Source organism: Cygnus atratus, chromosome 27 (genome assembly GCF_013377495.2).
Source record: "Cygnus atratus isolate AKBS03 ecotype Queensland, Australia chromosome 27, CAtr_DNAZoo_HiC_assembly, whole genome shotgun sequence".
Taxonomy (NCBI): Eukaryota; Metazoa; Chordata; class Aves; order Anseriformes; family Anatidae; genus Cygnus; species Cygnus atratus.
Window position 1 is genome coordinate 167,614 of NC_066388.1, and position 25,151 is coordinate 192,764.

The window sequence follows — 25,151 nt, forward strand, 5'->3', positions numbered from 1 at the left end:
AAAAAAAACAGCAGCTTGTGAGCGTCTCAGGCTCTGCCTGAGCATGGGGAGCATTTCCCTGTGGAGCAGCCCAGCAGCCTTGGTTTCCACATTGTTTGCAGAAGCTGCATCCTCCCAACAGACAAGCAGCCACCAGTGCCAGCTCTCCCCATCTGGTTCTCCCCTCTCCCCTGTGTGGCTTCTAGCAGACCTGCTGGGCAGGCATCAGAGCAGCTGGTGCTGGTGCCGATACTCCTCAGTCTGCGTCACCAACAGTCCACGTCACTGCAGGCAAGGGGTGTCTGTTCTGCTTCTGGCACACAGTAGCACAGGCAGTGCTCAAGGCCCTGTGGCCTCTGCCTGAATATTAATCCTGTGAGTCCTGCTCCACACGTCCGCCCGGCATGTCCTAGTAGGTGCCTGCCTGCCCTGGCTCTTGCTGCCCCAAGTGGCTGCATGCTAGAAATTAATGTGAGGAAAACCTCAGGACTGCTGATCCCAGTTGGACCCAAAGCCTTGGAAGCCCCTCGACTGATTTGGCTGGAGGAGCAGGATTTTCTCAGTGGCAAGTGGCCTCAGTGGCAGGACTAGTTGCTGTCAGGGAGATGGTTCAGGCGTGAGGCTGTGTCCCTGAGCTCTGGAGGTAGCTAGGAAGGGCAGGCCTGGCCTGCAGAGGTGGGCTGGTACCTCCTGTCCTGGCAGATCTGCTTGGTGTTTGCTGAGCACTGCAGTGGTCTTCTCCCACAGAATGGGTACACCCCCCTGCACATCGCTGCCAAGCAGAACCAGATGGAGGTGGCCAGCAGCTTGCTGCAGTACGGGGCTTCTGCAAACGCGGAGTCTGTGCAGGGAGTCACCCCCCTACACCTGGCTTCTCAGGAGGGGCATGCGGACATGGTGGCACTGCTTTTCTCCAAACAAGCCAACGGCGATTTAGGCAACAAGGTAAGTTGTGCTGGTGCTTCCTGCCAGGCTGGAGGTGAACTCCCTGGCAGGCAATAGCAGACCCAGTGCCTCTCTGCATCCAGGCAGCAAGGCCCTGGGCAAGAGCACAGTGTTGGCCAATTTGCCACGTTGACAACCCAACTTAAGAGGCTCTGCTGGTAGAGCTGCAGTGCTTCCACTGCCACCGTGCAGGTGACCTGCTCTTTTTGCAGAGTGGCCTGACTCCTCTCCATCTCGTGGCCCAAGAGGGACATGTGCCAGTTGCTGATGTTCTGGTGAAACACAGAGTTACAGTGGATGCGACAACCAGGGTAAAGTAGTGCATTGGTCATGGCTGGGATGAAAAACACTTGGGAACTACTTCTAGGCCTGCTGCAAGCAGAGCCTTGCTTTTCTTCTTTGTGCAAGAACTTCCCCCCTTGCAGGCATCCTTGTGTCTTGGGGTCTCTTCTTTCTCTTCCCCCCACCTCACTGCAAGAATGCTTCTTGCCTGCTCCCACAGCTCACCCCTGTCTTCCTGGGCACAACGTGGTGTGGTCTGCAGTGTGGCCTCAGCCCTGATCCTGGGCTCTCAGGCAGCACCAGCACACATGTTCCATGCTTCAGCTGTGGGGGCTTGCCCGTGGAATCAGCATACCCAAGACAGAAGGGCAGAAAGCACCGCTGAAGGCAGGCTGAGTCCCGATCTTGTCTTTCAGATGGGCTATACCCCGCTGCATGTGGCCAGCCACTATGGGAACATCAAACTGGTGAAGTTTCTGCTACAGCACCAGGCTGATGTCAATGCCAAGACTAAGGTACAGTGATGCCCTGTGCTCTAAGGACCCTTCTGCCCTGGGGGAACAGAATGCAGGTTGATGGGAAAGCCTTTGCCCGCCCCTGCCCCCATGACCCCTCCACCTTGCTCCAAGCCCTCCTTTCTCCGTGACTGAAAGCTGCTGTAGTCCACCTACAGCCCCGGGCAGGTGCTGGGTCCTGCAGACCCCTTCGTTCACCCCAGAAAGTAGAGGGGAAGACCTCGTCCTCTAGGCGTGAAGCATCATGTGAAGCCTGGGGCGAGCGTTTCTTGGGCAGCAGAACCCAGAGCTGATGGCAGCACCCTCTGTCGTCTCCCGCAGCTGGGCTACACTCCCCTGCACCAGGCAGCACAGCAGGGCCACACGGATGTCGTGACGCTGCTGCTGAAGCATGGTGCCTCTCCCAACGAAATCAGCATGGTAGGAAGTGCACTCACCTGCACCTCCTCACCCTGTAGTGAGCTCAGGTGCTTGCTTGGGCTCCCTCATGGCTGCAGCTGACCCCATCCTCCCTCCTTGCACAGAATGGCACCACTCCCCTGGCCATTGCAAAGCGGCTCGGCTACATTTCTGTCACAGATGTGCTCAAGATTGTCACAGAGGAAACTGACATCCTGGTGAGCTCCTGGGCATGGGACTGGCAGGCTGCAGGACCCTGTGTAGGAGAGTTGGGGCTGGGATCAGCCAGGCGGGGGTCTGCTGGCCTTGGCCAGGCAGCGAGCCCCAGGCAGCAGCTGTGGTCTCACTTGGGGCAGACGTTGGCGTGAGTGCAGCCTGAGTGCCCAGGCATGGGGAGAGGAGCTGCGGGCGGCTGTGTGGTAAGGGCTGGCCTGCTCTGACTGTCGTCTGTTCCCGCAGCCAGTCAGTGACAAGTACCGCATGAGCTTCCCAGAGACTGTGGATGAGATTCTGGATGTGTCGGAGGATGAAGGTGAGAGGCTGAAGCTAGGTCGCACCCCCAGAGATCTGCTGGCTGAGCCGGCACTGCTGCCAGCAGCCCAAGGGACGGGCACTGGGGTTGGGGGAGCTGCCTGGCCACACAGGGGTCTCTCAGAGAGGAGGTGGGGAGCCCACCAGCCTCCAGGAATGGCTTCCCCTGGCTCGGGTGCTCCCCTGTGCTGTGCGAGGGGGAGATACCTGGACCTCTCTGTGGCCCCGTACCCCGAGGAAGATGTGCAGAGAGCCCTTGGGCACATGGAGCACCCCACCATGCTCCCTGGGGCAGTACCAGCTCCCAGCCCAGCTGCAGCTGGTCTGTTCCTGTTCCCTCCCACTGAGACCTCACTTTTGCCTCTTCTTACTTTGCAGGCACTGCTCATGTCACAGTAATGGGTATGAAACACGTCTCCTGCCCCAGCTCAATGGCCCATTTCACCCCATGGCCACTAACCATCTGCACGCCACCTCCATCTGCTGAGCCTTGTTGCTGGGCTGGTGCTACCCAGCACAGGCCCTGCCATCCTCTTCTGCCCATCTATGTCCATGCTGCTTGCTGTGGTGTGACTGCATGAACAGGGCTGTCCCCCAACCAGGGGGGCAGAGGAACCTGGTTCTGTGGCAAGCTCTGGTGCCCGTACCCAGCCACCCCATGCCGCTCTGGCCACAGCGGGGGTGAAGCTGAGCACTGGAGGGTCCCTGTGCTGCTGCAGTCCCCTCCCCATCACCAGGGCTGTTCTCCTGCTTTGGGAGGTGCTGGGCTCCTTCCTGCAGGGCTTTAGCACAAGCCCAGCCCTGGTGGACTCCTTAGCAGGAGTTAATTGGGCCAGCAGGTGGTGCTGGCTGGGCTTGTCCCCCAGTTAGAGGTGCACAGATGCACTTGACAATGTTGGTGAGTCCTTCATGTGGCCCCCGTCCTGCCTACACCTGTCTGCAGTGCCCGGCGGTGAGGTGTCCCCAGCAGGCTCTGCTGTGTGTGTGGGTGCTGTGGAAAAGGGGTCGGCTGGCAGCCGAGGCTCCCAACAGCTACTACAGCTCCTGTCCCACTAACCAACAGCTTTGGCCTCTGTCAGAGGGAAAAGCCCCCACACATCTGGGGACGAATGTGTGGGGCCAGTGGTGGGAGCAGGGATGGGGACAAAGGCTGAGCTTCTGTGCTCCCTTGTCCTGCTGCCTCTGCAATGCTAAGCCAGCTCTCGGTTTCAGAGGAGGAGCTGATCGCACCGAAGCCCAGGACACCTGAACCCAGGGACCAGGAGAGCAAGAGGGAGATGCTGGAGCTTGTGACCAGGATGACACTGGAGCAAATGTATGAGGCACTGGATGGCAGAGAGGGAGTGAGAGTGGGGTGTGAGACCAGTTTGGTGTTGGGTTGGGATGCCAACAGGGCAGGGACAGCTGAAGGCCAGGAGTACGTCCCTGAGCCCCAGCAGCCATTGCAGCAGGCACAGCTGGTTGGTGTTGGTCTTGCACCAGGACATGTGTGGGTCTGTGGCTGAGTGCGCCTTCGCCCAGTGGCCCCAGGGCTTGCTTGGGATGGCTGGAAACTGAGGGTCCCAGGCCTGCCGCTGCAGTGGCTGTCACTGCTCTCTCCTACCAGGGAGGAGTCTCCAGCTGTCCCACAGGTCCCCTGTATTCCACCTGAGACTGTGGTGACCAGAGCAGAGGAGCCTGAGCAGTTAGGACCTGTGGAGACAGAAGCTGAGCAAGTCAGCCTGCTGCATGCACCCTCGGTGTCCCCGCAGGAGGTGAGCATGGGACACAGCCTGCCATGGCCCCTGGGTCATTCTTTGCCTGGTGGACCCCCCTTCCCCGTCAGCCCAGAGCTAAAATGTGAGGTGGGCAGGGGGAACAGATCTGGTGGTACGGGGCTGCCTCGTTAGGGTTGGGAGGGTGCAGAGGGGGGAGCAGGCTCAGCACCCCCAAGCAGGACCCTGTGCCCATGGGGGCTCTTCCCTGCCTTACACAGCCCTCCAAGGAGTTCGATGAGGACTCTCTGATCCCCAGCAGCCCAGCCACTGAGACTTCAGACAACATCAGCCCAGTGGCCAGCCCCGTGCACACAGGGTGAGTGCCCGGCCCGTGTGGCACCTGTGTGATGTGCGCACGGCTGGCTGCAAGGCAACCAGCTGCCCCTGCCTCCATCCACTGCAGGTTCCTGGTGAGCTTCATGGTGGACGCCCGCGGCGGCTCCATGCGGGGCAGCCGGCACCACGGGCTGCGTGTGGTCATCCCACCCCGCGCCTGCGCCGCACCGACCCGCATCACCTGCCGCCTGGTGAAGCCCCAGAAGCTGCCCGCACCCCCAAATCTGGCTGAGGAGGAGGGCTTGGCCAGCCGGATCATCGCTCTGGGGCCTGCCGGTGCCCAATTCCTCAGGTGAGCGTGGCTGGAAATGGAGTGGATGGGGCTGCCCCCACCAGGACCATCCCTTAGGGCTGGGGATGGGCCTGGACTCCTCTGGAGACTGGGGACAAGACCTGTGCTGGCTGCTGCTTGTGGAGGTCTGGTGCAGGAGTGATCCCAGCTCTGGCCAGGCACAGTGCAATTTTGGGGTGGGTGATTGCAGCGTGATGGAGCAGTGGCAGCCACTGTGGCTGTGCTGGGGAAAGCCCTGATCAGCAGTGGCCTGCTGGGTGCAGAGCTCCATTTCCCAGAGACAAGGCTGTGAGGTGTCCTGTCTTCCTCTTCCCGTGGCTGTGTAGCGTGGCCAGGCATTCTGCCCACAGCCACCTTGCTGCCTGCAAATCCCAGTGGCAGCACATGGGTGTGAGCACACTTCCTTCCCTATCTGCAGCCCTGTCATCGTGGAGATCCCCCACTTTGCCTCTTATGGGCGTGGAGACCGTGAGTTGGTGGTGTTGCGCAATGAGAATGGCTCGGTCTGGAAGGAGCACCGCAACCTCTATGAGGAGAGCTACATGGACCAGCTACTCAATGGCATGGATGAGGGTGAGCATTGCCAGGGTTGGGGTTTGACACCAGGCGACTCCCCCCCAGACAGGGCTGCAGCTGGCCTGGGAATGGCCGCGGCCGTGCTGGGAGATGGTGGGATGGGGCCAAACAAGGTGTGGTAGGTGCAGCTTGGAAGAAGTGGTGGGTGAGAGCCGTGGGCTTGGAGCATGGGTGAACACTGATGGCTGCGCTGCCCTTGCAGAGCTGGAGAGTGTGGAGGAGCTGGAGAAGAAGAGGGTCTGCCGCATCATCACTACCGACTTCCCTCTCTACTTTGTGGTCATGTCCCGGATTTGCCAGGTCTGTGACATGATCGGCCCTGAGGGAGGGTGCTTGAGAAGCACACTGGTGCCCATGGTACAGGCCACCTTCCCAGACACCGCTGTCACCAAGGAAGTGAGATTGGCCCTGCAGGTGAGCCCAGAGAACTCAGTCTGGAGCCTGGCTGGGCTTCTGTAGTCAGGGACAGGCAGCTGGCCCAGGCTGCATCCCAGCACTTGCAGGGGCTGGCCCTGACTCCCCCACCTGTGCTGCCCACAGGCACAGCCTGTGCCCGATGAGCTGGTGACCAAGCTGCTGGGGAACCAGGCGACCTTCAGCCCCATTGTCACGGTGGAGCCACGCCGGCGGAAGTTCCACCGCCCCATCGGCCTCCGTATCCCTCTGCCCCCGTCCTGGAAGGACAGTCCCCGAGACAGTGGCGAGGGTGACACCACCAGCCTGCGCCTGCTCTGCAGTGTGATTGGTGAGGGTGCTGCCCCTGCTGTGCAGGCACAAGTGATCTGGGTGGGGACGGGCTGGGCCGCTTTGGTGGGATGTAGCTCCTGGGAGTCAAGGGCAGGTTGCAGCTGTGCAGTGGGGAGAGCAGACCCCTGGCTTATGGAGGGGCAGCGTGCTTACCCCTGCTTTCTGCTGCAGGAGGGACAGCCCAAGCTCAGTGGGAAGACATCACGGGCACCACAAAGTTGGTCTATGAAAAGGAATGTGCTAATTTTACCACCAATGTGTCTGCCAGGTAAGTCGTGGGCAAGCATGTGGTGCAGTGGGGACACCTGCTGATCCCGGGGCCCTCTTGGGGTGCAGTCTGTGCTGAAAAGAGCCTCCAGCCCCTGTGCTCATTGGTTTCTGTGGTGCTGCCACACCCCCACATGCAGGGCAGTTGACTCTAGCCTTAAGACACCCTTGCTGCCTTGACACACACCAGGAAACACTGTGACACCTGGGTGTGCTGAGGGAAAGGGCCAGTTCTTGCACTTGTGTGCAACTCCCACACCCAGAACCCTTGTGGCAACCTCTGCAGTGCTGTTTGCTCTCCTGGTGTGGCTGGGGAACCAGTTCTGCAGCACCCCTGATCCAGCCCTCCCACAGGTTCTGGCTGGCCGACTGCCCACGCACAGCTGAGGCCGTGCACTTCGCCACCATGCTGTACAAGGAGCTGACAGCTGTGCCCTACATGGCCAAATTTGTGGTGTTTGCCAAGATGAACGATGCACGGGAAGGCAGGCTGCGCTGCTACTGCATGACTGATGACAAGGTGGACAAGACTTTAGAGCAGCATGAAAACTTCACCGAGGTGGCCCGCAGCAGGGACATTGAGGTTTGCCCCCAGCAGCATGCATGGGAGACAGCAGGGCAAGGGCAAGGGCTGCCTGTGCGGGGGGGTTGCTGATGCCAGTGGAGGGGCCTGGCCCCGGCCTGGAGAGGAGGGCTGGGGGTCAGAGGCAGGGGAAGCTGCCCTGCACAGGGACTTATCCTGTTTTCCCTCCCCTCCAGGTGGTGGAGGGGATGCCTTTGCATGTTGAGCTCTCAGGAAACCTGGTTCCTGTTAAGAAGACCACGCAGCCACGCACCTTCCTCTTCCAGTCCTTCCGGGAGAACCGCCTTGTCATCTCCATCAAGGTACTGGCAGGGTACAGAGCTGGGCTGCAGTGGGGCCCCTGCACCTGCCCTGTGCCAGGCCCCACTACCCGGCCTCTTGGTGCACAGGTCCGGGACAGCAGTCGGGAAGCCAGCGGCTCCCTGTCTTTCCTGCGCAAGGCCATGAAGTACGAGGACCTGCAGCACGTGCTCTGCCACCTCAACATCAGCATACCACCCTGCACCAAGGTCAGCATCTGCTCTTCTTCCTCAGCTGCCCCATGTGGCCATGCCGCTCTGTGCTGGGGCTGTGCTGGTGCCAGAGCAGAGCCACTGCCCTCTTTTCAGGCTGGTAACCACTCGGTTTGTCCCCACTCCTGCAGGGAAGCAGCAGTGAGGAGCGGAGGAAGACACTGACACCATTGTCTCTGCGGGAGCGATACAGCATCCTAAGCGAGAGCAGTTTCGGTACACAGCCAGCTGGGTGCTATTCAAGCCTCTCACCACTCGCGGTTAGGGTAGGGGTACCCAAGCCAGGAAGAAGGGCTGGGCTGAGCCTGCTGTACTCACACGTGTGGCAGTGTCCTGCTCCCTGAGGATTTCCGTGGTCCTGCATGCAGGGCTGTGCTGAGCCCCCGCAGCCAGTACCTCTTTCCCTCCCCGCCCCCCAGTTCAGGGTCCTGTGCAGCTGGAGTTGTGACTCCCTCTTCTCCTCCAGGCTCTCTGAGCAGCACCGACCGTGCAGACCAGAAGATGGTCGACATAGCAGAGCAGCTGGGCCTCAGCTGGGCAGGTGAGTCCACACTTCATGGCCCCAAGGATGCACGATGTGCCTTGAAACTGAGCACTTAGGAAGGCTGGGAAGATGCTGCAGGGTCTCATGAATGTGCTTTACGCTGTCCAGGGAGCTGGTTCCTGATGCAGTTTGTATTCACGTAGTCTGCACTAGCCCCTCTGGCAGGCTCTTGTGGCAGGTCCCAGCACTTCTGCAAAGCTGTGAGCATGCAATGAGCCTCCGTTCAGCCCTGCATGCATGCACAAGCACGTGCACAGATGCCAGGGGTTTTGGTCCAAGTTGTCCATATTACTGGAGGCCTAGCACTGTCGGTGCAGGCACACACCCAGCAGCAGTACCTGCATTTCTCCTTAGCATGAGATGATAGTCACAGCCAGCCTGGGCAGAGAGGCTTCAGCCTCTGCCCCATCCCAGCTCCTGCTCCTGCCCATTCTGCCATGTTGTGTGGGATGTGGAGGGACTGTGCTGAGTCTGGCTGAGCCCTTCACAACATCTCCTGCCTTTTTGGCTCAGGAGCTGGCAGGAGGCACCGAAGGGTGTGATGCTGAGATGTGGTGTCTCCCACAGAGCTGGCACGTGAGCTGCAGTTTGGGGTGGATGACATCAACAGGATACGTGTGGAGAACCCCAACTCCCTGCTGGAGCAGAGCATAGCCCTGCTCAACCTCTGGGTCAGCCGCGAGGGCAAGAGTGTCAAGAGTGAGTATCTGTGGTGCCCTGCTGCAGGAGTGGAAATGGCTGGGCTGGCCGTGCAGCCTGTACGTGCTCAGGGCTCCCTGGCTGGGTTTATGCCACCAGTTCTCGTACACCTGCCTGAAGGGTGGCTGGGGCATGGCTGTGTCCCCCCAGTGACCAGCCTGCCCTGCCTATGGCTGACACCAGCTTCCCTTGCAGTGGAGAGCCTGTACTCAGCGCTGAGAAATATCGACCGCAGTGAGATTGTCAGCACACTGGAGGGCTCTGGCCGGCAGAGCCGGAGCCTGAAGGGCAGTTGGCGCTACGCGGACAGGGACTACTCCCTCTCGCCCTCCCAGATGAATGGTGAGCCCCAAGTCCTACACAGGGAATGCCAGAGGGCCCGGGGGCAGAGTCGCTGCAGACAGACTGGGGCTGATGTCTGCCCTGATCCAGGTGTGCTGGTGGCCCCTTAGGAGCTCAGTGGGTGTGAGGTGCCACAGGCAGATGGAGCCTTTCCAAGGGGGCCTGTGCTATGGGAGCCTCGGTCCTGCCATGCTATCTTCTCAGAGTACAGACATGTGGGTCTTCCTCCTCGCGCGGTACCGGTGTTGAGCAGTGGCCAGGGAGCTCCTGGAGCCATCTGTCCAGCCGTGGCTGTGCCCTGGGCTGGGTGCCAGGCACAGCCTGCCTGCGTGCAGGGCTATGGCAGGGGCAGTTGCTGTGTGTGGTGTGGGGGAGCCAGTGCACCAGGTAGGATTGGGGCTGCTGCAGCCCTGCACCATGGCACTGTCTGTGTGGCTCTGGCTCATCGCTCTCCCCCTCTTTGTCTCTCCCTTCGATCTGCTCTCAAACATGCCACCTAGTGCCACCAGATGCATGCACTCCTGGGGGCCACTGCTTCTCACCTCCTTCCTCCGAGCTCATCCTGGCCTCCCTTCTCATCTTCCTCTGCCTGTCTCCACTGTCTCCAGCTCAGCTGAGCCCTCCAGGAGCCACATCCTGCTCCAGCAAATGCATGTCACCTGGAACTGCCCCTCTCCTGGCTGTGTCACACTTGCAGGCAGCCATCCTGGGCCTCCCTGTCTGCACTGCCCCTGCTCCTTCTCTCGCTGGCCCTGTACTGCTTGCCTCCAGCCAGGCACCTGCACAAGGGGGGGGCTGGGGGCTCTCAGCTGCTCACTGTGCCCTGGCTTCTGCTGGCAGTCCCTGGCTGCCCAGAGCAGGATGAGTTCCCTTTTAGTCTCCAGGGGTGAACAAGGGGCTCATGGCTCAGAGCTGAAGGAGGCTGAGCAAAGCTGCCTGTGTGTGTGGGACTGCCCGTCTTGGCCATAGTCCCAGTCAGTGTGCCTGGGCTGTGCACGTGGCCCCGGGCGACGAGGACATGACAGTTGTTTGCAGGGCCAGGGACACTGATGAGGTTGTAGAGCCCCTGCTGCGTCCTTCAGCATGGATGTTTACTGGGGCTATCCTTCCCAGCTCAAGGGTTAGCTTTGGGAGCTGGTGCCTGCAGAACCTGGCCACCTGAGCTCTAGGCTGCCCTTCAGCCAGCTGGTGCTGGATGGGGGCTGGGGACAGGGACCCAGGGGCTGACAGAGTAGGGTGGCAGAGAGGGCACCGTGCCTTGCAGTGGGGATGGGGCATCACCTGGACCCCAGGCCCGCCCTCCCCATGGAAAGTGGGCAGCCACAAGGTCTGGCCTGGTGCAGCCCCAGCACTCAAAAGGAGGCACAGGAGCACCTGCAGGGGCAGGAGGGACCATGCAAAGGCAGCAGCCAGTGAGTGCAGTCCTGCTCAGCCCAGACGTGGGGGTCTGGTGTGGCCAGGATGGTGCTGTGCTCAGGGTGGGCACCCTCCTGGTGGCTGTTTCCCTTCTCGCCCTGCCGTGCTTGTATGTACGTGAGATGGCTGCTGGAGGTGTCACCTCTGTCTGCCCATGTAGGTTACGCTTCTCTGCAGGATGAGCTGCTGTCCCCTGCCTCCCTGCATTACACGCTGCCATCCCCGCTGCGTGCCGACCAGTACTGGAATGAGGTGGCCATCATGGATGCCATCCCCATGGCTGCCACTGAGCAGGATGCCTTGATGGAGATGTCCGACATGCAGGTGTGGTCCTCGGGGCTCACCCCCTCGCTGGTGACGGCTGAGGACTCCTCTCTGGAGTGCAGCAAGGCTGAGGACTCGGACGCCACGAGCGAAGGCCGTTTCCTGGGGCAGCTTCTGACAGACACACATGGCCCGGACCACATGGGCTCTATGGACCTAGTTGAGGATGACACAGTGGATTCAGATGCCATGAATGGTCTGATTGAACTGCTAGACCAGGAGGAGGGGCAGAGGCCAGAGGAGAAGATGCCAGCCGGGGACTGCCAGCTGGGGACTGGAGAGCAGGACCCAGAAAGTGAAGTTTCTTTTGTTTCAGTTCAGCAGAAGGTACAAGCCAGGATCACGGCATCACCGACCATTAGCCACATTGTGGAGAAGAGTGCAGACAGGTACTGTGCCCCAGGGTGCCAGAGGGGGTGTGGAGGGAGGGAGCTTCGCCAGCTATTGCCCTGTGCTGGGCCAGCTGCAATAACGTCCCAGCCTTGCTTGCTTCCCTGCTGGTCTCCAGCACTGGAGGCCTGGCACCCCTGGCAGACAGAGCAGTGGCTTGGGCAGAGTGCCTTGTAACCCTCTGGAGATGCTCTGGGGGCTCCTTGCAAAGCACACAGGGCGGGGAGAACCCCTGCAGACAGACAGGCCTTGCATGTAGGTTGTGCTTCCCAGCATCATCTCAGACGGGGCTGTATCCTGATGTCTTCCCAGTGGCACCAGTCCCACGGTGTCCGTGGCAGAGCCCAGTGATGCTCCGAGGCGTTGCCTTAGAGCCTGTAGACCCAGGGGCAGTGTGGGGCAGCCGAGGCTGTGGGACTGGCAGGGAGTGTGGCAGGGAGGAGGCCTGTGCCCTTTGTGCATCTGCATTTTGTGCTGCTTGTGCCGGGTACCCAGCAGCGCTGGCAGCCGGGGAGACCCGTGCCTAGTGGGGTGCAGGCTGTGCCGGTGCGCCTGCCAGCGGTCGGCTGGTGCCCCGGCAAAGCTGACTGCCTCTCTCTCTCTGTCTCTCTCTCCCTGTCCCTGTCCCTCTCCGGTGCCCAGGCTGAGGGACTGGAATGCAGAAGGCTCCTTTATCTCCTGCCTACAGGACCTGACAGCGGGCTCCTGGCAGGAGGGGGTCACCCGAAGGCTGTGCCCGACGTACACCGTGGCTGCCGGGGCACAGGGCCAGGAGCAAGAGCAGGTCCTGGCACCAGCCCTGGAGCTGATGCGGGTCAGCTCCGCAGAGGACAGCGACTGGCAGCCCCAGCACCCCACGGGCAGCTGGCTGGAGGAGGCAGACAGCCACTTCTTTGGGCAGGTGAGGGTAAGAGCAACAGCAGGGGCAGGCCCCATGGGCAGCCCCTTGCCTGCCACCAGGTCAGCTGGGCTGACCGGCTGCTTGAGGGGCAGAGGTGTCCCAGTAGAAACCATTGCGCTGTCCCCTGGGGGGGCCTCTCAGCCCTCTGGTGGCCCAGAATAGCCTGCTTTGCACCCGATATGTGAGCTCTTGCTCTCCATTTATAAACCAGGCAGCCTCCCTGCTTGCTTCCTTATTGAGTATCTGCCCTGGCTGCTGGCCCTGACAGCCTGCTGAGGCCAGAAATAGAGCTGGTCTGGGGGCCAGGCAGGGTGGTGGGCGTCCTGCCGCAGCCGCATGGAGCTGGCAGGTACAGGGAGGGCAGGCAGAGCTGTCCCGGCAGCGTGGCTGCTCTCGGGGGCAGCTGCAGCAGGGCAGCTGCGCAGCTCTGTGGTGCCATGTGCAGCTTCAGCGGCAGCCCCGACCCCTGGCTCCCACCTGGGGCTTCATTTGTCCCATGACAGAGGATTGCCTGCTGCCCCTGGGGCTGCAGCCAGCAAGACAGGTTGTTGGCAGAGCCCGGGCAGGCTGACGGGGACGGGGGACAGGGCTGTCCCTGTCACCGCCTGGCTGGGGACGGGTGGTGCTGTTGCAGCCCCAGCCCCATGACTTTGACAGAAACTGTGAGCGCAAAGGACACCCCACCTGCCTGCTGCCTTCTCCCGCCCCAGCCAGCTGATCTGCAGCAGCTAGGGTTACAGCAGCCCTCCCACAGAGCTGGGGCACGCTGCGGACCCACGGGCAGCTCCTGCACAGGGGGCTTTGTCTGTCCCAGCTGGGCAGCGTGGCCAGAGTCTGAGCGGCGGGTTTGGGACCTGTGGGGCACACGCCCAGCCCTGCGGAAGCAGGATGTGGGGCTTCCTGGCCCAGTTGCTGATTGTCGTGGTGCTGCTGGCCTTCTTCCTGGTCAGCTGCCAGAATGTCATGCACATCGTCAGGGGCTCTGTCTGCTTCCTGCTCAAACACGCCCACCGTGAGCTGGACAAGGAGCTCGGGGAGAGCCAGGGTCTGGTGGATGATGAGGAGTCTCTCTCCACCAGGGTCGTCCGCCGGCGTGTCCTTGTGAAGGTAATGGGCAGGGAGCTGAAAAAGCAGCGCCGGGACAAGTGCAGAGGAGAGCAGAGAAGGGGCTGGGGCAGTGTAGGAGCCAGAGGCTGTGGGGTGTGCGTAAGATGAGCTGTGCTGCTTGCAGAGGGGCTCCTCTTGCCCCCTGGAACACCGTACTGTTCCTCCTGTTCCTGCAGGGCAATGAAGTTCTTCACCTCCCTGGGGAGCAGGTGACAGAGGAGCAGTTCACAGACGAACAAGGCAATATCGTCACCAAGAAGGTGAGTGACCAGGGGCAGGGTGTGTGCAGGGTGCGTGCCGCAGCCTTCCTGCTCTCCCCTCTCCAGGCTGTCCCACCCCTCTCTGCAGCCCAGGGGCTGTGCGGGGTGCCTGCATTCTGCCCTCCATGGTTACAGTCAGGGGACAGGGAATGCCTGCCACGTGGGGCTCAGGGCCAGACTGGGCGAGGAGGGAGGCACGGTGCCTGAGGGCTGGCTGGGTCTGCCCTGCATGGGCTGGTAACTTGGGGCTGGCTGTGATGCCTGGTTGCATGACTCTCCGCAGATCATTCGGAAGGTGGTGCGTCAGCTGGGCCCCAGTGACACGGATGACAGGCAGGAGCATGAGGAGCTGATTCTGGAGGGCTCCCTGCAGGAGCCCCAAGACCTAGAGGCCGAGGCCGATCACTTCATGAAGTACTCCATCCTGCACCGGGATGGTCTAGGGGCCAAGGTACGGTGTGGCTCGTAACCTGCCTTGCAGGTGCCCTGCTTGGGGCCAGCACTGCCTCTGCAGCACTTGCGGGCTCTGGAGTTCCACCACCCTCTGTCCTTTCTTCTGTCCTGCTTTCCTCTCCTGTTTCCCTTTTGTGGCTGCCAGGGGCAGCTCTTGCCCCCTGCACCAGTCTTCTTGCTTGGTGTCTTCTGCCAACTGACTCTGCCTTTCCCTCTCCTGTCCTTTTCTGTGTGTCTGTCTGTTCACCTGGGTGATGTCCTGCTTCCTGTCCCTGCGGCTCCCTCAGGAGGAGGTACAAGCGCATGTCCCGAAACTGGAGGTCTCCGGGGGCAGGATGGGGGCTCAGATAGTGAAACGAGCCAGCCTGAAAAGGGGAAAGCAGTGACCCCCTCAAATGGCCTCTTTTGAGGTAACTCAACCTTTGTTCTTCCTTCTGTGCCAGCTCCTCGTGCTGCTGCCTGCGCTGAGCTGCGGGTCACGAGCACCCTGCTGGGGGCGTGGGGCAGGGCTGTGCCCAGCTCTCAGCCGGCAGAGAGGGGCTGCAGCGAAGAGATGGGGGCAGGCAGGGCTGTGCTACCCCACACAGGTTCTGTTGGGGGCCAGGAAAGGGGGTGCAGTCCATGGCAGGATGCTGCTGCTGCTGCGTGTAAGAGCAGCAGGGATGTGGTGCAGTTGGAGTGCAGGAACACAATGCTTGTAGGGGTTGAGGGCAGGGGACCTGTTCTTGTCACAGGACATTTATTCTGTTGATCCCCAGCATGAGCACTGGATCATCCTTTCTCTTGTGCATTCCCTGCACCCTGAGCCGCCCGTTAGGTGGAACAGGCAGGCTTAAGGCAGGAGCTTGGCACAGCGCACTGGGACCCGGCCACGTCATTACACTCTGCACTCTCGCTGCTGGGCTGGCAGCGCAGCACTTGGGGGCAGGCGCGGCACGCAGGCTCCCCAGCTGCCAGTTTCTGCCTGCGCCAGGGAGGAGACTGCCTAACAGGGGCAGTCGTCCTCCAGCCTTGCTGTGCGTGCGTGACTGTGTATGTCTTCTCTCTCTCCCTCTAATCTCTTTACTGTGTTAGTGGGTTGTCTGTGGTGCGTGACAGTCAAAACACTTGTGCTTGTGGACATGTGTTCATGCAGACTGTGTCCCCACACCTGTTGCCTGCCCCTCTCCTCAGACAGTCCCTGGGTCTACCTCTCTCTGCGGTGGTGCTCCTTAGCTCCTGCTGTTTTCCACAGCATGCAAAAACAGCTCAGGGACTGCGTTAGGAACCTGGGGGATCTTACCTGCTGCTGTGAGAGCACGGCGCAGTCATTCACCCTAGGTGAGGCTGGGGGCTCGGGACTGGCCTCCAAAGGGATATGTCTGCCCCAAAGCCTACAGCAGCCCTCCCAGCTCCTTCCCAGTGCCACAGTGCCTTTGGTGCAGCTCAGCTCCTGCCTGTCACTGCTTTTTGCAGCTGGGACAGCAACGTCAATACCATCTATGCCATCTGTTCCAGAGAGGGCACTCACTGATGCTCTGTTGCTGTCTCTCTGGCACCCCCCACAAAATTTATCTTGTGGTGACTGGGCATAATGGGTGCATGTGCAGGGACAAGTGCAGGGTGCAGAAAGGGCTGGGACCGCCACATACCCAGCTGTCCCCTCCCTTTCTCCTGGCTGTGCCACCACAAATGCCTGGGAACCCCATCTCTGTCTCTCTCTGTGTCTCTCCAGGATCTCACCTCAACGCCAAACCACTGAACTCCACACATGTTCTGACACCAACTTGAGACGAGAGGAAAACAGAGTGGAGGGGAGCAGGGCTGGCTGTACATGTTTCTATAGGCTAATGGCATGATTTCTGTACGAGACATACTTACCGTCCTACTCGCATGACTGACTGACTGCAAGACGCATGAGCTACAGTACTTAAAACAGACGAAGGGGCCCCCGTCCCTGCCCCACTGCCAGCAGGAGCCCAAAGACAGCAGCACGCATGAGGGATATCCTCTCAGCTCCTCTGGGAGGCGAGAGCTGGACTGGCAGCACGCAAGAGGGAAGGAGAACCCACCCTCACAGATCTGTGTGTGTCAGTGCATCCCCACGCCTGTGCTCCAGCTGCAGGAGGAAGGCTGGAGCAGCATGGCTGCTCACCGCGGATGGAGAGGGGCTTGACCCTCGTCACCCGTGCTGCCTCTGCTGGACTCACTTCTCATCCCTCTCAGTGAGTGCTGGGGCATGGGGAGGGCAGCAGTTGGAAAGGTGTGGGAGAGGGGGGCTGCAGGGAGCGTGGCTGCCCTGGGCAGAGGGGCTGGCGCAGGGCTGCCCTTCCTCTCCCCAGCACGTGCAGCGTCTCCCACCAGGGCAGGGCTCTGGGCTCGTTGCTTGTGTTGAAGGTGTAAACTGTACAGCAATCAGCCTTGTGTATATGAACCAATAAATACTATGCAAACCCCTAGGGACACTCTAGCAGTATGTACAAAGCACTAAAAGCTCCACTCCCAAATACCTCTTCGGGCTGCAGGATGGGCAAAGCCTTTGGATTATGTGAGCAGCTCTGGTGAACAGAGCTGGGAGGCTACAGGAGTAAAAGGGCAGCAGACTGCCCCTGCCCTGTGCCCCTCTGCCTGAGCCTGGTCCCTTCCTGGCCTGAAGACAGGGGCCCATGGGGACAGTCCCCTGGGCTGGTCCATGGTGCAAGCCCCAGTTTGTGCTGGCTTCAGCTGGGGTGAAGCTGGTAGCCTGCACTGAGGTGCTTGGGGCCCAGGGAAGAGGAGTACTGAGACAGAGCAGGGGATGCTTGTGCCACACACAGGGTTGTGCCTAGCTCTACTCAGCACAATATCTGCTCAGGAGATGAGCCAGGAACTGGCAGGAGTCAAAAGCCTGCACTGCGCATCCTGTGCAAGGGCTTTGCAGGGTCCCCTGGCCTCCCTGCGAGGGCACAAATGAGCACAGACCCTTAACCCCATGGATGCTGGCCCTCCCAGGACCAACCCCAGAAATATGGGGGGGCTTCTCCCCTGGGTGGCTGCACTTTGGCCAGGAGAAAGGCCCTGCTGCAGCAGCCCAGGCTGAGCAGCCATGCTGGGAGCCAGGGCAACACCCGGGCCAGCTGCTCTGGCAGGGGAGCAGTGACAGGCAGGGCTGTCCAGGCAATGCAGAGAGGTGCAGGAGGTTGAATCTGCTACAAAACTTGACCCTAGGAGGACAGGATGCAGACAGTGGCAGTAGGTCCCATGTCCCCAGTTCTGTCCTTTACCTTACCAATGTGGGGGTCTGGCCTTTGTAGCACAGTGGTGTGGAGACGCCCCTGCTCTTTCCATGGAGTTGGCCGGGGGCCTGTTTTGCAGGGCATGAGGTTGCTCTCTGTAGCCACATGCAGAACAAGCCCACCTCCAGCTTCAGGCCATGCAATGGTGGCCCTGGCAGAGGCCACCTGTCCTGTAGGGCTACTGTCTTGCAGCGGATGCGCATCTGCCAGGAAAGCCCCCGGCTCCTCTGCAGTCTGGTTAAAAAGCCTAGCTGCAGCAAAGCAAATGGCCCAGCTTAGCCCCGGAGAGCAAAACAACCCCTTCCCCACCCCACCCCAAAGTTGAGCCATGTAGGCAGATTCTCCATCCATCACCCTTGCTGTGTACAATAACCTACCTAGACCCACTGCGACAGCTGACTCCGTAGCATCACTGTAGAGTTGTGTTGGGTCCTGTGCTTTGGCCTCGTATACGCCTTAGGGAATGTGCTGTGCTGCAACCGTGCCCGGCACCTGCAGTGACATTGCTTTGCGCTCGGATTGCTCGTAGGGCTGGTAGAGGGAGGCTGCACCCGACATTGAGCCTAGAGAATGCTGCAGTCTGCACACTAGAAGCTTTTTAGAAGTTTTAAAAATTACTTTTATTTCCTTTTTTTAATTGTTATGGAAACAAGCCTTTTGGATCTCCCTGTCTTAGCCCTTGATGTATAGGTCATTTCCCTGTACACCAGCTATCAGACTATGAATTAATAAAGAAACTAACACAGACCGCGTCTCATCTCTGCTTTTCCAAGGGTGAGGGGAAGACAGAGGTTGCAGGACCTGTGGCTGGGGGGGGGTAGGGTTCCTCTCTCTGCCCATACCCCATCGCCAGGGGTGCAGGTGGCACTCGGGGGTCTCGCAGCTGTTTGTGCACCGCCATTTGTGGGGGAGTCTGACGGGTGCACAAATGCCCTTGACCCCCACCCCCCACCCCCCAGCCACCCAAGCAGGTCTCGTGGCCGACCCACCAGCAGCCTCATCCAGGATGGGCTGGGAAGCAGCTGCCCTCCCCTTGCCCATCTGCTCCCCATGACCACCCGCCGTGCCCACCGCTGCTGGGAGCACACGTGCGATGCCTGGGGTGCCACCCAGCCACACGGGGGGCTGCGGTGCTGCCACGGCCGACAGCGGGTGCTCGGTGCGAGCCGCTGCTCCCGGTCCCTGGTCCCGATCCCTGTCCCTGCTCCTGGTTCCTGGTCCCGGTCCCTGGTCCTGATCCCTGTCCCTGGTCCCAGTCCCTGCTCCCGGTCCCTGGTCCCTGGTCCCAGTCCAGTCCCGGTCACTGCTCCCCGCTCCCGGTCCCTGGTCCTGCTCCCTGTCCCGGTCCGGTCCCTGCTCCCGGTCCCGGTCCTTGGTCCCCGGTCCCCGGTCCCGGTCCCTACTCCCGGTCCGGTCCCGGTGCCGGTCCCTGCTCCCGGTCCCTGGTCCTGCTCCCGGTCCCGCTCCGGTCCCGCTCCCGCTCCCGGTCCCGGTCCGGTGCCGGTGCCGCCCGGCCGCGCGCTGTCCGTTGGCCGCGGTGCTGGAAGCGGCGCTCGGCGTCCCGCAGCTCGCGGCCCCGCGGCGCCCCTCGGCCGCGGGCTCTCAAAGCGCGATTTGTCTGGGCAGGGCCAATCCCGGGCTGGCCCCGCGGAGCAGCCAACGGGAGCCCGGGCCGCGGAGCTCCGGCCAATGGGCGGCGGCCCCGCGGCCGCCCGGCCAATGGGCGCCCCGTATTCTAATGGCGCTCACCTTTATCAGAAGTGTCGCCTCTCCCCAAGCCCAAGTTGAGTGCCCGCTGCGGGGGCCTCGGCGGGCGCGGGGTCAGCCGGGGCTGCTCGCCGAGGCCGTGGCCGCCCGCCCGCCGTGGCCGTGGCCCCCCTGGTCAGCCTGCCCGGGGTCCCGGCGTCGCCCAGGCGCCCGCTGGCCACGCGCCGGCCGGCGTGGACGCTGTGGGCCGGTAGCCCCTGGCATGGCGGGGATGGGCTGCCTGCCGCGCGCTCGGGGTGCCGGCCTCTGAGGGCTGCCCTGGTGCCGGAGACATGGACACCAACCTGCCGGGCACCTTCCTGCTCAACGGCCCCTCGCTGGGCGCCTTCCCCGAGGCCAAGGCACCTGTCTGCCAGTACTCGGTGCAGAGCTCCTTCTACAAGCTGGGTCCCCCCGGGCTGGGTGCCCAGCTGGCTGCTGGAACCCCGCACGGCATCTCCGACATCCTCAGCCGGCCCGCGGCGACGCCGAACAGCAGCCTCCTCCCCAGCTACCCCCACGCGGGCGGATTTAATGGACTGAGCTCCCCAGGCGTCTATTATGGGCCCCAGGTGGGGGCCCTTCCCAAGGCCCCCAGCGACTACCTGCCACGGGGCCGGAGCTGCTGGGCGGAGGCGGCCCCTGACTGGCGGGGCGGCCGGCAGTGCGGCGGCCGTAAGTACAGCGGGGCTGGGGGCAGCGGGGGGCAGGCGGAGGCCGCGGGCAGTGGTGCGGCACGTTGGGGCTCTGCAGAGTCCCGTCCGGTTGGCACGGGGGCTGCGGTGTGGGGCAGCCACCCGAGCCGCATTATCTCCATGGCCCAGCACGAGGCACGGGTGGCCACCCTGCAGGCTGCACCAGGAAGCAGAGGTTTTGGCTCGAGAGCAGGGGCAGGAACGATGGTTGGGGATTGGCTCTTTGCTTAGCCCCACGGCAAAGCACGGCTGATGAGGGCAGGCATAGCCCGCTGCCCCTGCAGACCCCTGCCCCCAGCAGCCTCCTTGGGTCAGTGCCTGGCCCAGCTCAGGCCAGGGACAGGAGCTGGTGGCGCTGCCTGCCTGGTGCAGCTGGTGGGGGAGCATGGAGGGTGGACAGGGTGGCCGCACTTGCTGGCCTGCAGGAACCCCCCTGGCGCACTCCCCACAGGAGCTTCTGCTGCTCAGCACCTGCAGCCCTGTTTCCTCTCTCCAGGCACTGCTCTTGGCTCACAAGGGTCAGGCAGCTCAGCTGCCCGCTCTCAGCATGGCGATGAGCCGACCCGCTTGTGCCGCCTTCCCATCGTGCACCCAGTGAGGTGCGGGGCATGGTGCTCCTGGTGTTGTGCAGCTCTGAGGTCATGCACTGCTCCTAACAACTGTTCCCTTCTCAGCTCAGCAAAACAGTCTCGTTCCTGAGCAGCAGGTGCAAAGCCTGGATCTGGCTCTGTGGGGTGAGCACAGAGGGCTGCACAGCCCTCCCAGCATGGGACTGAAGCCTTGAAGCCGGGACACGGTTTTAATTTGGAGTGGGGTCACAGGATAGAGGGACTCTGTGGTCGCTGAGGCTGGGGGCATGCAGGCACAGTGTCTGGGGAAGGGAGAACTGCCCAGAGCCAAGCACCACGGGGAGCCCAGGTGCTCACCCACCTCCCTCCTCTCGTGCAGCCCCCGCTCACCTGGCCGACAGCCTGCACAAGAAGAAGCACACACGTCCAACCTTCACGGGGCACCAGATCTTTGCTCTGGAGAAGACTTTTGAGCAGACCAAGTACCTGGCAGGGCCCGAGCGGGCACGGCTGGCGTATTCCCTCGGCATGACGGAGTCCCAAGTGAAGGTGAGCATGGGTCCTGTGGGGCACGTGGAACAGGGGGCATGGCAGGGTGGCGACTAACAGAGCCAGTCCCATGGGGTGGCAGGTTTGGTTCCAGAACCGACGCACCAAATGGAGGAAGAAGAGTGCCCTGGAGCCCTCCTCATCCTCGCAGCGGGCGGGGGGCTCTGGCGGAGAGCGGGCAGCCTCTGAGACTGAGGACGACGAGTATAACAAGCCGCTGGACCCCGACTCAGATGATGAGAAGATCCGGCTGCTGCTGAGGAAGCACCGCGCGGCCTTCTCAGTGCTGGGCTTGGGGACGCACAGCGGCTGAGCACAGCCACGCCGGCACCACCAGTCCCCGGGGCCATTGGGTGCCCAGCCCGGCCCAGCTGCCTGCTTCATGCCCCTTCAGACACCTGGCTGTGGAGATGGGGCACAGCTGCCCCCCCCCCTACCCCCTTCCCCCCCAGCAGCTCCTGCCTGGGGCTCCTGACTCTGGGCTGGTTGCAGCAGGCATGGGTAGCAGCAAGCACAGCTGTGCCAGCAGCACCAATGAAATAAAGGCCCCAGCCACAGCCAAGTCCCTGTGCTTGCTTCATGGGTGTGTGGTCTGGGGATGCCCTCACGAGGCTGGGCTGGGGAGGGGCTGGGAAGGCACCTATGGGGTGGGAAGGGTCCATGTGCCAGGCAGGGGAAGGGGCTGTGGCTGGGGTACTGTGCATGGGGGCAGGAAGGGAGTGGGGTAGCCCTGGGAACATTTCCCAGGGTTTCTGCCCGCTTGGGCATGCATTTGCAGCAAGAGGTGCTGGTTCAAAAGTCACTTGTTAGGGCCTCTTGTTGGAACCTATTAGCAGCGAATAAATATCATTTATCTTAACGGTGTGAGTGAGAACCCATTCACCTGTCAGGGCTGCAGGATTGATGCAGTGTCAATAGCACCGACGTGTTTGCTGCCAACCTGGCGCCCCCCCAGTGCTGCACCCAGCCCGCTGCTGCCTCGGGGCTGCACACACGTGGGGACCGTGCACCCCCACACCACGTCTCCCTGGGGCTCAGCCCTTTCTCACTGATGGTGGGTGCCACATGGGGCCAGTGGCCCCCAGCTGCCTGCGATGCCCAAGGGGCTCCCACTGGCATGGGCACCCTGCTGGGGCCCGGCAGGCTGGTCGGTTGATCAGCCAAGAGCCAGCAAAATGCCAGCCAGGTATGAGCAAACAGAGCTGCTGTGTCCCGGGAGGAAATCGATAGGAGATAAGGTGCTGCCGGCCCACCGTCCAGCGATTAGCAGTGTGGCATGGGCACAGAGGTGCTGCAACCCAAGGTACCCCCCCTGACAGCTGCAGGCAGTGCCAGTGGCTGAGCCTCCCTGAAGCCCCCACAGCACTGTGGCTCTGCAGCAGCCCCCAGCACCCCCCCCGCAAGGCATGGGGCTGCAGGCAGTCACTGCACGCCTGCCTGCATGGCCCTGAGGCCCGTGTTTGGCTTCAGGTCCTCTCATCCCCCTCACTTTCCACCATGAGCTGGGCTTTGCAAGGAGCCCCGACTGCTCTGCAGCCACTCCTGGGGGCCTGGGGAAGGCTGAGCCCCCCCCCCCCCCCCCCCCAGCTCCCTGACCAGTCCCCTGGGAAGTGTGGGGGGGGTGGGGGGGAGGGGCATAGCCCTCCCCCAGCCACACAGCCCCTTTGGTGCCTTGATGGGATGGGGGTCTCCATGGGACGTGAGGTCCCCCGGCCGCACTGCGTGTGCACCGCGTGTCCTACAGGCCCTGGCCCAGGGCAGCACCACATCACCGTCACCCTCCCTGCACGGAGCCGGCACTTGGTGGGAGCAGGCTCTGCACGGACGAAGTGCGGGGCTGCTGTTGAGATATTTTTTTGACATTTTCTAAGCTGCCCAGTGTGGCTGACAATTTTTAATGTACTAACTGCCTGGTCCAGTGAGCTGATTAATTGGTGCTGTGGAGATCAATACAAAACAGAAAATTAAAACAATTTTAAAGTGATTAAGTAGTTTAACACCTGTCTGATGCCACGTCAGGGCTGGGAGACAAATAAAGCAGGTGGCAAAGGGCCTGCTGCAGCCGAGGAGAGAGACAAATCGCAGCCACAGCCTGCCTGCCCCGTGCAGCTCGCAGCTGGACAGGGGCCGCGTGGCACCGCTCAGCCGGGGCTGTGGGGCTGCCAGCTCCGTCGGCAGAGCGGCCCCCGAGGCCGGCACCAGCACACAGCGCCGCTCACCTGCTGGGGCCGCTCGCAGCCACACACAGCCCCCACGGGCACCGGGGGCTCGGTAGGACCTGGCCCATGGTGCAAGCGAGCTCCGGCACCGCAGATCCCGCTCGTGGCCCTGCCTGGGGCCTGCTGTGGGGCCGGGCTCCCCGCCGAGCAGCACACGGCCGCCGCTCCGGGGCGTGCGGCCGCAAGCGCGGGCAGGGCGGACTGGCAGGCAGATGGATGGCAGCTCCGCTTCAATTCCGCATCCCTTTTCTCCCAGACAAACCCCGTCGGATTTTCATAAATCAAAGCGCCACACTGTTTAATAAAAATTTATTGACTTACAAGTGATTATTTATCAAAAGGCCATTAATAGCGGCTCCGGGAATGATGTGCTACTGGGTGGTGTGGGGAGACTAATAGCAAATCAATGCCAGCATCCGGGCAGAATGCATATGAGGGCCCCTGGCCCCAGCGGGCTGCATGGCTGCTGCAGCCAGAGCCGGCAGCCCCTACCCCGTGGGCCGCCCAGCGCTCCCCCTGGTTATTTATTGCTTACAAATGAAATGATCGATACTTTTAATCTAGAGCTAAATTTATTAACTTTCCCATCGGAGAGAGACGTATTGACTGGGGGCATGGGGAGGGGGAGCCAAGGCAAGATGGATGTGTGCCTCCTAACCTGTCCGGCCTGCCGTGCAGCATCCCAGCAGCAGCAGGGCCGCAGGGATGGCCACAAGCATGGTGGTGGCTGGAGGCACCTGGGGACCGCGAGAAGGCTGGGGCAGCCAGCCCGGGGGCACCTGTGGGCACCTGCAGCCAGGTCCCAGCACCCAGGGGCTGCTGTAGGTGATGGAGCACAGCCCCTGCCTGTGCACGCAGCTGCAGCTGCACCGCCAAAGACGATGCCTGACTTGGAGTGGCCAGGAAGAGTGCAGGCAGGTGCACGGGAGCGGGCTGCTGGCTGGGGCAAGGCAAAGGAGAGCCCTGAGACCCTGCCCAGGTGGGGGCAGGCTGGGCAGCGATGCGCTGCCCACATCCCCAGCCCAGTGCAGCGGCCCCAGCTGCAGCTCAGCCCAGGGGCACCCAGCGAGCACAGCACAGCCCGGACCCTGCGGCGCTCTGGGTCTCATGCACCCTACAGAGCCGGTTAGACCAGGGCACGGTGCTGGGGTTTGGGCCAAGCGGCCCCTGGGGCAGGAAAAAACTTCGCGAGCCCTGGGGCCAGAGCAGCAGAGCTCATCTGGGCAGGGCTGGGGCTGGCCAGAGGCTACCATCGCAGCCACGAGGCCAGCAGCAGCCTTTTGGGCACGGATCTGACTCTAGCAGGAACCGGAGCAAATATAGATAGTGAAATGTTATGGTTAAATGGTACGGGAAAGTGCTACAGGGTAACACAGACCCCCCTTGGGAACTGAAGTGTAGCTCCCACAGCATGCACGTTATACCCACTATTTCTCATACATCTAAAAGTTGGTGATCAAACACACTGCCTGCCAACAAAAACTGACAAGAAAGAGGTTACTTCTTTTTTTTTTTTTTTCTTTTTTTTTTTTTAAGTAGCTAAGCAATAGCCCCATCAGCTAAGAAACATGGATAGAGGACTGGTGAAGAGTGAGACTGGCTAAGAGTGAGTCTGGTAAACCAAACTACTGGTGAATAGCTCCTTAACACCACTATAAACTCCTGCAGGAGGGGGTTCTAGCCCTAGCACTTCAGGTACCTATTAGTAGCAAGCTGTTATTTTTGTCTTCCTTTGGTAATACAGGAGCACAAGCAATTCATTTCAACCCCGTAGATGCTGCTAACTATTCACTGCTTGGCTTCAGCTGCTTTTGTTTTAATATCTTTGGTGGAAACGGAAATAAACCAGACTTTTCTTCATTTTATTTTTTTCTTCCCTTACATCAGTTGCCACGTCTGACCTTAGGCAGAAGAGAATATGAAATGGGGGTAATAATGAAAAGCATGGGGCCAATAAAGGTG

The 25,151-nt window shown here is 61.5% G+C and overlaps 2 protein-coding genes across 2 annotated transcripts in view; both read left to right on the forward strand.

The window, feature by feature from the left end:
* Positions 1-14,543, forward strand: part of ANK1 (ankyrin 1) — a 60,101-nt gene extending 45,558 nt beyond the window's left edge. The window contains exons 17-44 of the mRNA XM_050715796.1: positions 727-924; positions 1,137-1,235; positions 1,623-1,721; positions 2,043-2,141; positions 2,246-2,338; positions 2,580-2,652; positions 3,030-3,053; positions 3,864-3,966; positions 4,258-4,345; positions 4,636-4,724; positions 4,812-5,036; positions 5,455-5,609; positions 5,815-6,026; positions 6,153-6,357; positions 6,531-6,627; positions 6,981-7,209; positions 7,386-7,511; positions 7,599-7,718; positions 7,853-7,937; positions 8,188-8,262; positions 8,833-8,964; positions 9,160-9,306; positions 10,883-11,435; positions 12,079-12,337; positions 13,211-13,444; positions 13,621-13,704; positions 13,988-14,095; positions 14,478-14,543. Coding sequence (XP_050571753.1) covers positions 727-924; positions 1,137-1,235; positions 1,623-1,721; positions 2,043-2,141; positions 2,246-2,338; positions 2,580-2,652; positions 3,030-3,053; positions 3,864-3,966; positions 4,258-4,345; positions 4,636-4,724; positions 4,812-5,036; positions 5,455-5,609; positions 5,815-6,026; positions 6,153-6,357; positions 6,531-6,627; positions 6,981-7,209; positions 7,386-7,511; positions 7,599-7,718; positions 7,853-7,937; positions 8,188-8,262; positions 8,833-8,964; positions 9,160-9,306; positions 10,883-11,435; positions 12,079-12,337; positions 13,211-13,444; positions 13,621-13,704; positions 13,988-14,095; positions 14,478-14,543 — 4,077 coding nt within the window. The remainder of the gene's footprint in view (positions 1-726; positions 925-1,136; positions 1,236-1,622; positions 1,722-2,042; positions 2,142-2,245; positions 2,339-2,579; positions 2,653-3,029; positions 3,054-3,863; positions 3,967-4,257; positions 4,346-4,635; positions 4,725-4,811; positions 5,037-5,454; positions 5,610-5,814; positions 6,027-6,152; positions 6,358-6,530; positions 6,628-6,980; positions 7,210-7,385; positions 7,512-7,598; positions 7,719-7,852; positions 7,938-8,187; positions 8,263-8,832; positions 8,965-9,159; positions 9,307-10,882; positions 11,436-12,078; positions 12,338-13,210; positions 13,445-13,620; positions 13,705-13,987; positions 14,096-14,477) is intronic.
* A 4,907-nt stretch (positions 14,544-19,450) lies between these two features.
* Positions 19,451-21,283, forward strand: NKX6-3 (NK6 homeobox 3). The gene is made up of 3 exons (XM_035562813.1): positions 19,451-19,832; positions 20,801-20,970; positions 21,053-21,283. The coding sequence occupies exons 1-3, from the start codon at positions 19,451-19,453 to the stop codon at positions 21,281-21,283; spliced, it is 783 nt and encodes a 260-aa protein (XP_035418706.1).
* Positions 21,284-25,151: the final 3,868 nt, after the last annotated feature.

What these genes read in the sequence shown, in the direction of transcription:
- NKX6-3 (XM_035562813.1), top strand. Translation starts at nt 19,451, where the DNA reads ATGGACACCAACCTGCCGGGCACCTTCCTGCTCAACGGCCCCTCGCTG. An exon ending in CGGCCGGCAGTGCGGCGGCC is followed by an intron (nt 19,833 to 20,800) that starts GTAAGTACAGCG and finishes CCTCTCGTGCAG; the next exon opens with CCCCCGCTCACCTGGCCGAC. An exon ending in TGACGGAGTCCCAAGTGAAG is followed by an intron (nt 20,971 to 21,052) that starts GTGAGCATGGGT and finishes ATGGGGTGGCAG; the next exon opens with GTTTGGTTCCAGAACCGACG.